The sequence below is a fragment of the Carlito syrichta genome, unplaced genomic scaffold, assembly GCF_000164805.1.
Source record: "Carlito syrichta isolate Samal-C Ts95f unplaced genomic scaffold, Tarsius_syrichta-2.0.1 Scaffold309042, whole genome shotgun sequence".
Classification (NCBI taxonomy): domain Eukaryota; kingdom Metazoa; phylum Chordata; class Mammalia; order Primates; family Tarsiidae; genus Carlito; species Carlito syrichta.
This window is the reverse complement of record NW_007253138.1, coordinates 242,603-254,166: the sequence shown is the minus strand read 5'-3', so window position 1 is coordinate 254,166 and position 11,564 is coordinate 242,603. Positions and strand designations below refer to the sequence as shown.

Here is an 11,564-nt window from a genome sequence, read left to right as displayed (position 1 = left end):
GTGGCCAGGAGCGGCCACTGCACTCCAGTCTGGGCGACAGAGTGAGACTCCAACTCAAAAAAAATAAATAAATAAAAATAAAGGGCTATAGTTCTGGTGAAAATCATTTCTAACTCTCTTGTATAGGGGATAAAAATAACATTCATTCTATCAACAAACCATATTTTGGTATATGTAGTTTATTTTGGATAGCTGAAGGATATCCAAACATATTTAATATTAGATTATGTTGTCAGTTTATTTTAACAAATTCTATGTAGCTTACATCTACTGAAAATATAACTACAAATAATAGAAATATAAGAGAATTATCTCTTAGAGGAAAAAATTAAAACATTTTTGTCACTTAATAGGAGGACTAGGTTCATCAGAAAAAGATAAGACTCCAGAAAAACTTCAAGAAGTACATTTTAATTATCCCTTGCCTTTTTGTGGGATACTTAACTCCAGCGTTTGAGGTTTCTCTTAAACTGTTAGCATTGCATGTCTTTCATCTTTATCTCTTAAAACACTGTTTATACATTTCACCCAAACTGTATTTCCTTTATGACCTTCTAGTCCTGTATCTTAGATTATCTGGCCTTGACTTTCTTTTGAAGGTTATAACAAGATGAATTTCTCCTTTCAAAAAATCAAAAAAATTCTACCACGTGCTTATGTTGTTTGTGCCAATGTGGCAATTTTGGCAAAAGGTTTCTTTCTTCCAAATGAATATGACATAATTGAAATTTGAATCTTCTACACTAAAGCATAAAAGAGTACCCTGGTGAACAGTTGCATTGACTTTGTAGTAGTTCTCAATACATTCTGGATATACGCCTATTCTCACTTAAAAGTTTTGCAAGGATCTTCTCTCATTTAAGGCTTTCACCCTCTAAATAATGTTTTTGATACAGATGTCCTCTTTTATACTTTCTATTTTGAAATAATTTGAGATTTATACTAAAATTACAAATAGTATAGACAATAATATTGCAAGAATTATCTCAAATTGTTGAAATAGTTTGAAAAGAATTGACATTAAATCTCCTTTAAAGGTTTTGTAGAATTAAGTGGTGAAGTCATCTGGTCTAGGACTTTCTTTTCTTAGGAAAATTTTTATTACTGCTTTGATTTCATTACTTTTTATTAGTCTATTCAGGTTTTTAAAAATTTCTTCTAAACTCAATCTTGGGAGATTATATGTGTCTAGGGTTTTATCCACTTTATGTAGGTTCTCAATTTACTAGTGTATAGTTGTTTATATTTGTTTCTAATGACTCTTTGTATTTTTATGATATTTGTTACGATGTCTCCTTTTTTGTTTCTGATGTCAATTATTTGGATCTTTTGTTTTTTCTTAGTCTATCAAATGGTGTGATGATTTTACTTATCTTTTCAAAAAACAATTTCTTGTTTTATTAATCTTTTGTATTTGTTTCTTCTCAATTTTGTTTCTTTCTGTTCTGAACTTTATTATTTCTTTCCTTTCACTGTTTTAGGGTTTGGTTTATTCTTGGTTTTCTAGTTCATTGAGATGCATCAAGTTGTTTACTTGAAATCTTTTTAGTTTTTTGATATAGGCATTTATTGTTATAAACTTACCTCTTAATACAACTTTTGCTGTGTTCCACAGGCTTTGATATATTATATTTTTATTTTCATTTGTTTTAAGACATTTTAAAATTTCATTCCTAACTTCTTTATTCCATTGTGGTCTGAGAAGATACTTGATATGATCTTAATTTTTAAAGTTTGTTGTTATTTTGTGTGTGTGTGTCCTAACATAGGCAATCCTGGGAAATGTTCCATATTCTGATGAAAAGAATATCTATTCTGCAGCTATTAGGTAAAATGTTCTGTAAATGTGTGTTATGATCATTTGGTCTATGGTGGAGTTTAAATTCTACGTTTTTTTGTTGATTTTCTGTCTAGATGCTCTGCCCAATGTTGAGTAAGACGTTAAAGTCTCCAACTATTATTATATTGGAGTCTATGTCTTCCTTTAGATCTAATAATATTTGCTTTATATATCTGAATGCTCTAATGTTGCGTGTATATATACTTATAACTGTTACAAGTGTTATATCCTCTTGCTGAACTAATTCCTTCATTATTACATAATGTTTTTGTCTTTTTTTTTTTAACAGTTTTTGACTTGAAGTCTGCTTTATCTGACATAAGCATAGTTACTCCTGCTTACTTTTGGTTTATGTTTGTGTGAGATAGTTTTTTCCACCCTTCCCTTTCAGTCTGTGTATATCTTTATATATGAGGTGAATTTCTTCTAGGCAGCATATAGGTGTGTCTTGTTTTTGTTTTTTTTATTCCTTCAGCCAGTCTTTATCTTTTAAATGGGAAATTTAATCCATTGACATTCAAGGTTATTATTGATAAGTGATGACTTCTGTCTTTATTGTTTTCTGATTTTTTTTTTTTTTTTGAGTTGTAGTCTCACTCTGTCTCCCAGACTGGAGTGTAGTGGCCGCTCCAGCCACCGCAGCCTCGACCTGCTGGGCTCCGGAGATCCTTCCGCCTCAGCCTTCCGAGTAGCCAGAATTACAGGCATGTGCTACCACGCCCGGCTGATTTTTTGATTTATTGTAGAGATGAGGTCTCGCTGCCGAGGCGGGTCTTGAACCCGCGGGCTCAGGCAATTCACTCACCTCAGCCTCCCAAAGGCGTGGGATTATAGGCTGAGCCACCGAGCCCGGCTTGTTTTCTGATTGTTCTATATCATCTTTGTTTCTTATTTTCTCCTGTACTGTTTATTTTTGCAGTTATTTGGTTTTCTGTAGTGATCTGGGGATGTGGGAAGGGTCTGCAAAGTCTGAGGGTTTTCCTTGGCTTTCAGCCACCACAAGTGCCTCTCCACTTCCCTGCTGTACTTCAGCACTCTTTTTTCAACACTCCAGTCAAATCTTATCAGTTTATGTATTACCTAGGTCCTTTCTTTCCCTAGCTATTCTTTTTTATTAAGTATTTTATATAATTCCATTTTCTCTTCAGTATTAGCCTTTTATTTAAACCTCTCTTGGAAAATATTTTTACTATGTTTCCTATAATTCAAAACATTCATCCTAAATTTATTATAGTTTGCCTTAAAATAATATTACACTGCTTAATGTATAAATTACAAACTATACTTTCAAATCCTGTCTTCTAGTTTTAATGCTATTGTTGTTGCATGTTTTATTTTTACATACACTATAAACTCATAGTATAATGTAAAAACATCTGTTTTAGACAATATACTTTTAGAGTAGTTCAAAAATAGCAAAGTATGTATTTACATTCATTGTAGTCATTTTCAGAGCCCTTCGTTACTTTAGGTAGATCCAAATTTCAGTTCTTCGTGATAGTCCTTCTGCCTGAAGAATTTCCTTTGGACTTTCTTTTCACGTGGGTCTGCTACTAACAAATTCTCTTAGCTTTTATTTTTCTTAAAAATATTTCCTTTTAATGTTTTGATGACATTTCACTGGTTATAGAATTCTGAATTTATAGTTTCCCTTTTTGTCTTTCAGTACTTTAAAGGTACTCCATTTTCAGTATTTTAAAGTACTCCATTTTCTTCTAGCTTGCATAGTTTTTAGATAAGAATTATGCTGTAATGCTTGTCTTTAACTTCCTTTATATAGCATTTTTTATTCTGGCTCCCTTTAAGATTTCCTCTTAATCTTTGGTTTTGAAAAACTTGAAGGTGCTGTATCTCAGTATTTGTCTTAAAAAAGAAAAATTCTACATGAAGTTCCCTGAGTTTCTGGAATCTATGGTTTGATGTATTTAGTTATTTTTGAAAACTTATTGGTCATTGTCTCTTCAAATATTTGTTCTGCCACAATTATATTCTTATTCTCATTAAAGAAAGAGAGAGAGATGTCACCCCACACACATACTTTCTCTGAGATTCTAGTAATGTATTCGACTCTTTTACATTGCCCCACAGCTTGGATGCCCAGTTCTGGGTTTGGCTCCTTGCCAACTTTTTTAGTCTCTTTGTATTTTACTTTGACTAAATTCTACTAAGTTTTAGTCAAGTTTGTTGATTCTTTCTTTGGCTGTGTCAAGTCTACTGATAAGCCCATCAAAGACGTTCTTCATCTTTTTTACCATGGTTTTTATTTCTTATATTTTATTTGAATCTTTTAATAGTATTATTGATTGCATCTATTAAAGTCAAATGTCAGTCAAAGTACCATGGATTTTTATTACACTGCTTTTAAGATTTTCTTCCTTATTTTTGTTTTTGCAATTTTGCTCTTATATACCTAGCTGCAAAAAATATGTATATTTTTGACTTTGGTTTTAATTCCTAGGCTATCTTGATGTTTTCCACCAGGTTTGGAGTATTCACAGTCATTAGCTCTTCAAATATTGGCCATTGTTTCTTACATATTCTGTCCTTTGTTCTCCTTCTGGGCTCAAATTACATGATTCTTTTACCTTCTCACACCATCATTTATGCTTCTTACCCTCTTTCTGTATATTCCATATTATTGGTTTATGCTTTATTGTCAACATTTTCTTCTGACCTATATTCCAATTCATTAAATTTGCTTCAATTGTATTAGCTCTGCTTATTTAATCGACTCATTAATTTGTGTACTATAATATCAACTTTTAACATTTCTGTTTGTTTCTTTTTTTTCTAATCTGCTATTTTTTTTTTTAAAGAACTTCCAGTTCTTTGTTAAAGTTCCCAGTGTTGTCTCTTATCCCCCTGGTTATACAAACAATTATTTTAAAATCTGTTTAGCCGGGCTCGGTGGCTCAGCCTGTAATCCCGCACCTTGGGAGGCTGAGGTGAGTGGACTGCCTGAGCCCGTGGGTTCAAGACCCGCCTGGGCAAGTTGGTGAGACCTCATCTCTACAATAAATCAAAAATTAGCCGGGTGTGGTAGCGTGCACCTGTAGTTTCAGCTACTTGGAAGGCTGAGGAGGAAGGATCGCCGGAGCCCAGCAGGTCGAGGCTGCAGTGGCTTGGAGTGGCCACTGCACTCCAGTCTGGGTGACAGAGTGAGACTCCAACTCAAAAAAAAAATCTATTTAAAGTGTGATAAAAGTCTGAAAACTTGAGTATTGAAAGGTCTCATGGCTGTTTCTATTTCCTATTTTTCTACAGGTTCTTGTTTTCTTATTTCCTTATGTGTCTAGTTTTTTTATATTGTAGGCTAGATATTGTACTTTTAAAAATTATTATAAGAGGAACTTGCTTGGGATAATTTTATATATTTATATGCTCCCCTGAAGAAAATATATATTTACATTTGGAAAGCTTTTAGGATCGCCACTAATGACCCAGGATTATTTTAATCCAAACTGAAGCTGTAGTTTTTGCTAAGGCTATCTTACTTCCCGTTCTCTCTTAGTTCCCAAATCAAAGCACAACCTACTTATCTTAGTTGGTCTGAATTCTGACCCTTTCTCTCCAACCCAGTAATATGTTGCTCTACCTCCTACTCTCTCAGCTGCCTCTTTCTGAATTAGAAAATGTGTCCAGTGGACCAGTGGACCTAAAATATTGGGGTGCTTTCTCTGAATTTTTACCTTCTCTCAGATCTTAGTCCAGTAATTCTTTATAACTTATTGGTTCTCTGGAGCCTTTCAGCAATTTTTAAAAAATTTGACTTTTTTTGTTGTTCAGTTCTTCTTATTGTCCTCAGGGAAATGACCTGTCCACATTCTTTAACCTATCATTACCTTTCTGCAAGAATGTATGATTTTTTAAAAAAATCTCTTCCTTTTTGAGTGTCTAAACTCTAATTTCTTTAAAGTTTCATGGTTTCTTGTTTTATTTTTATTTGTTTATTTTATTTTTTTGAGTCAGTGTCTCACTGTGTCACCCAGGTTGGAGTGGCCATGGCCACCACAGCCTCAACCTGCTGGACTCAGGTAATCCTTCTGTCTGTCTTCCAAGTAGTTGGAACTACAAGCATGCACCACCACACCCAGCTAATTTTTAAAAATTTATTTATTCTAGAGACGAGGTCTCGCCATGTTGCCTAAGCTGGTCTCAAACCCAGGGCTCAGGCAATCTTCTCGCCTCCACCTCCCAAAGTGCTAGGATTGTAGGTGGGAGCCCCCACGTTGGGCTGGTTTCTTGTTGCCAAGTGCTATCCACAAAAAGCCTCCATTCACTCAAACAGCTTTTTCTGTTAGTCTTTCTCTTTCTGGATGGTCACACAATTGAATTTGCTTAAATCAAGTGAACATATAATACAAGTTTTTCTGCATATGTTATAATCTCCCCATTATAAGAATTTTTCATTTTTTCCCTATAGTCACCAAGCTACACATAGATCTCCTAAATTTAATCCTCCAAACAAAATTTTGTAATTTTTTAAACATCTCTCCAATTCTCCCCTCCATATAAGAACTTTTTAAATTCTGCATTATATGGCTGAAATAGTCTTCTCTGCCTTGACACCATCAAATCTCAGCTTAATAGTCTTGTCTCAGGAAAGCCTTTCCAAACTTTCCTGATTTCATTGTAGCAACTATGTATCTTACTCCAGAAATTTGAGTGTGCAAGTTAAGTTTTTCATTTTCTTGAAGTCTGATTAATTCGACTTTGAGATCCTGTCCATCTATAGTACTGGAAAATTCATACTGCATTCACTTGTTGGATGAGACTCAGGAATGTCCTTCTTTGTTGCCTGAGTTGGTTCAAGAATTCTGATACTTCTGTCCAGAATAGGGAGATATGGTGTACCACCAAGAGGGAAGACTTTAGTCCATTGTGGTCACCTTGAGAACTTCATTGTTGAGGCACACATGCACACTCAAAGTCAAGTGGTTCCAAGCCCTTCATGCCAAGTTTGTGCATGGAAATCACTGACAAGACTGCATTTCTGACCCTTCATTTGCAACTTCCTTAGAGCACTCCACAGGTGTTGCTACCTACCAAAATAGCTACTAAAGATCTAGTTCTGGCTTCCTGTTACTTGAATATACTGATCTCTATCCCCTTTCTGGTCTGGAGGAGTCTCTTCCCTCAGTGACATTCTTCCCATACTCCTTCCCTCAGCAAAAAATTTCTCAATAAATTCAGACTTTTCGAGAAAAAATAAAAGAAGAAAAAACTTGCCTTCGAGGCATTCTGGATTCAGTCTTGCACACAAACCTCCTCTTAGGCAAGAGAGAGCAAGCATCTGGTTACCTTCTGGAAGAGGGGCAAAGGGAAAAAGAAGGCAGCAAAAACAATTCACAAAATATGTCAATAAATTATCCAGCCAAAAGTTTAAAAGTTTACAGCACATATTCTTGTCCTTTGTAGGCTCTATCACAGTTTCCAGTTTAAATTTAACTGTACGATTGTTTTACTAATATGAATCTCCTTACCTTCATAATGTAATCTCCTTGATAGCAGATATCATGATTAGTTTTGATGACTAGTGAAGGGCCACCACCAGGGCCACCGCCAGGCGCTAGCAAACCACATCCCCTCCCTTTTCCTGGAAAGGGGCCCAAACCCAGCCCCCGCCTAAAATGGAGACCCGGCAAACAAAGGGGGCGTCTGAAACGGCACCTGCCGGGTTCTTCTTCCACAGTCCGGCTCACCTTTTCCCGCGCCCACGACAAACCCACCAACCTGGATGGAGCTCCGCCAGCCGACCAATAATCGACTGACAGGTCGCCCTAAACCCCCATAAAGGCTGGCGTGCCCTTGCTTCAGCGCTACAGCCTGACCCTCTGGTCCTGTAGCCCACCACGTTCGACCCATTGAATCTCTTGGCCTTAACGGGTGTTGAGTCTCACTGTGCGCCACCGTCTTTCAGCTAGTATGGTCTTAAAAGCTAACATCACAGCTGGCAATAATAAGCATTCAATAAGTCTTTGTTGAATTAATGGGTCAATGAATAAATAATTGAGTAAAGAGTGTTCTACAAGCTCTGTCAGTAGAAAAAGACCTAAAATTAAATATTTTGCTCCCTTGCAGCTGTCTCCTATATATAATCTGGTTCCAGTGAAAATAAAGGATGCACACCTAAAGAGACAAAATTTGGAAAGAGCCATTGGCGACTATATCGATGAATACAGTGTAAGAAAATGCTACCCATGCCAAAATGGAGGCACTGTGATTCTGCTGAATGGACAATGTTTGTGTTCCTGCCCAGTTGCATTTGAGGGAATTGCCTGTGAAATCACCAAACAAAAAATTCCTGAAGGTAAAAATGATTTGTTTGATGTTATCAAGAGCAAAAATAGACGGTTTTGCGTTATTTACTTTGAAAACAGTTCTTGGATTAATTTGTACTAAAATTCTAAATTATTCATATAAACAGAGGATAAAAATGGAGTAGATAATGAAAACAGATAAATCAGCCTTGATGTGTTAAGTAAGATTAACTTTCTATGGCAATCATAGCTCACATTGCTTTATTGAATAAATAATTTCCTACAACAATTTTCTAAAACTATAAAGTTTCCTAGAACAAAAAATCATAACCTTAAATTTATCATTCAACCATACTTTTAAGTCTTACATTAGAATTTTTAATGTTAGAATTTTTTTACACTTCTTAGTAAATGGCTTAGAAACTCAATGGTGTGGTGACAAATATATAAATTAAGATTTAATTTAAGTTTTATGATTATTGATTTATAAGTGTATGCTAACCCTCTTATCTATCTAAAGTATCAATGTAGTGCTTTGCATCCCATAAAGCATTTGTACTCTCTCAAAATCCATGCTACTTGGTACTTGGGACTTCTAATTTTTACCTATTTCTCTCTATGTGGAATATTCTGCTGCTTTCTCTGTGATTTCTTCAGATCAGTCTTCTAATTTTACAGTTCCTTTATTCATTTACTGACCTATTGAGTATTTTTAAAAATTATTTTTCTAAAAGTTCTATTTGGTTATTTTTCAAGTCTGATTGTTCTTTTTCTTTCCTAGCCAACTGGATTATTTTCCTACCTTATCTCTTTGAATATGTTAAACATATTTATATGGGAGTCTCTTTCAGATTGCTCCAGTATACGGAGCCTGACTGTTTAACAAACTCAGTGCTATGTACTTTATAGCTGAATATCACTATGGTCACCTTTGAAGTACTCCCCTTGGGAAGCTATGCACTGATGCCAGCACCTAGTTCACCCATCAAAGCAATTTTGAAACTTTTTTACTGGATGACCATCAGAGCTGTTGTTGTAAGAATGTCGGAGTTTGAATTAGAGAAATGAACAAATATTAAATTTCCTGTTAAACTTTGCAAGAGTGGAGGTGATATCAGAGACATGTTAGTCCAAGTTTATGGGGATAATGCCAGGAAGAAAATGACAGTGTACAATTGAGTTAAACATTTTTCTGAGGGGAGAGAAAGTGTCACTGATGAAGACAGATCAAGATGGACAGTAACCAGCAGAACTGACAAAAATATTGCAAAAATTTGTCAAAGTGTATGTCAAAATTGTTGGCTGACTATGAGAAGCATAGCATACCAAATAAACATCAATCAAGAAGCAGTTAGGAAAATTTTAACTGAAAATCTTGGCATAAGAAAAGTGTGTGCAAAAATGGTCCTGAAGGAGCTCTTGCATCACAACAATGCACCAGCTCACACAGCACTGTCTGTGAGGTAGTTTTTAGCCAGTAAACAAATAACTGTGTTGAAACACCCTCCCTACTCACTTGGTCTGGCCCCCAATGACATTTTTCTTTACCCTAAGGTAAAGAAAATATTGAAAGGAAGACATCGTGATGACATTCAGGACATCAGGGGTAATATGACGACAGCTCTGATGGCCATTTCAGAAAAAAAGATTCAAAATTGCTTTGATACATAGACTAGGAACTGGCATCAGTGCATAGTTTCCAAAGGGGAGTACTTCGAAGGTGACAGTAGTGATATTCAGCAATGAGGTATGTAGCACTTTTTTAAGGATGAGTTTGTGAACTTAACTGCCAGTCCTTGTATATAATTTCTTCAGTGCAATTCTCTATTAAGCTACCAGCTTACTCTCATGGCCTATTATTCTTCCTTTACTACTTAGTGATTTTTTAAATTATAGGCTTAGTCTTCAATGGGAATTGTTTCCTGTGGGAATCTTGTCTACCTTGGATAGTGAAAGTATTCTTAGGGTTAGTTTGCTTCTTAAGAGATCCTATTGTTTTTAACAGTCTTGCATCAATTTTTTATGTAAATTTCTTCATTCAAGTTCCACATTTGGTGTTTCACAGATAATTAAAAAATCAAGTTTCCTCTCTCATTATATAAAATTTTTAAGGTCATTAGATAGCTTTTGATTGACTTTTCATACCTGACCCAGGATGGTCCACCAGTTTACTAGACCATGGTAAAAATATGTCTTGCTGACTCTTTCCCTCAAGGAAGTTTTTCCAAGCATCCATTATTTTGGTAGAATGTTCCAGTTTCCCACTTACACTGAGCCTGCCCCTATGATGAGGTTTAAAACCCTAACACATCATCTTTCTTTTTTCTTGCCATTTACTTAGCCTGAAATACATCCAACTTTCTTCTTCCTTGACTAACCAAACTTCCTTCTCTTTAACTGGCTTTGTGTGTTTCTACTCCTGTTAGACCAGTGGTTTTCAGCCTGGTTGATTATTGAATTTATTTGGTTAGCTTCTTTTAAAAACAGAAAAAAAAGGTAAAAACAAAAACAAAACAAAACAGAGGTCCATCCCGAATCAATTAAACCAGAACATCTATGGTAGATTCTGCCTGGGTATGGGTTTTTGTTTTGTTTTGTTTTTTAAGCTACTGGCTAAAAATCCATATTTTGAACCCATGCCAAATAGCATTTATCTGATGAAATCTTCTCCAATTTCTCCAGGAATCAATTCTCTATCTATGCTCTCTGAGCACTTTTCCCATTGCTTTTCCAACACTAAGCACATTGACTCTCCCTACACAAGATGAACAGTCCCTCTAGTAAAAAAAATATGCCTTGTATCTTAAACCTCAGTCCATTCCCAGCACCTTTGTATCTTAAACCTCAGTCCATTCCTAGCACCTAGATAGCATGCTACATACTAGTGCAATAGAATAGGGGGATAAATACACAGATGGGTGGGTGGATCCAAAGTGATATCCTATTGATCATTAATATTTGATACTCTTTTTGGTTTTTTCTAGGATCACCAGCCAACCCATTCACCCATAGAGAATAGAGCTGTTGGCTTCCCTGAGCTCATATGGAAGAAAATAAATAAATAACCAGACCTTCCCATTTAAGATCCTGCCCCTGGAGATAATCTTTGCTGCAAAGTAAAAGCAACATGCCTCTTGAAAATCCTACCAATCTCTAACGTCTCCTCTCTCTTAGGTCTGCAATTTTTTTCTTCCTTAAACTCTTATGTTTCCATTTTTTATTTCCTAATGAGGAGTCAGTAGTAAAATATTCCAGGACTGCTTTCTGCCACAGGCAATGCCAATCTCCTGCTAATAAAACAAAAGTAAATTAAAAACAGAATGCTGGTCTAAAAGACTTTAAAGTAATTGCCAAACCGCTTTGTATGATTAATATATTCTGCCAGTTTCATTGCCACAAATCTGTACTATGCAATTTAGCTCTTATTTACATAGTTGTGTCTTGTTTCGTTATTTGCTTATATG

The 11,564-nt window shown here is 35.4% G+C and overlaps 1 protein-coding gene across 1 annotated transcript in view; it reads left to right on the top strand.

Moving 5' to 3' along the window:
• The window catches only part of C9 (complement C9), a 72,715-nt gene extending 61,596 nt beyond the window's left edge, over positions 1–11,119 (top strand). Inside the window, exons 11-12 of the mRNA XM_021716867.1 lie at positions 7,922–8,150; positions 11,085–11,119. Of these exons, the coding sequence (XP_021572542.1) occupies positions 7,922–8,150; positions 11,085–11,119 (264 nt within the window). The remainder of the gene's footprint in view (positions 1–7,921; positions 8,151–11,084) is intronic.
• The last annotated feature ends 445 nt before the right edge of the window (positions 11,120–11,564 follow it).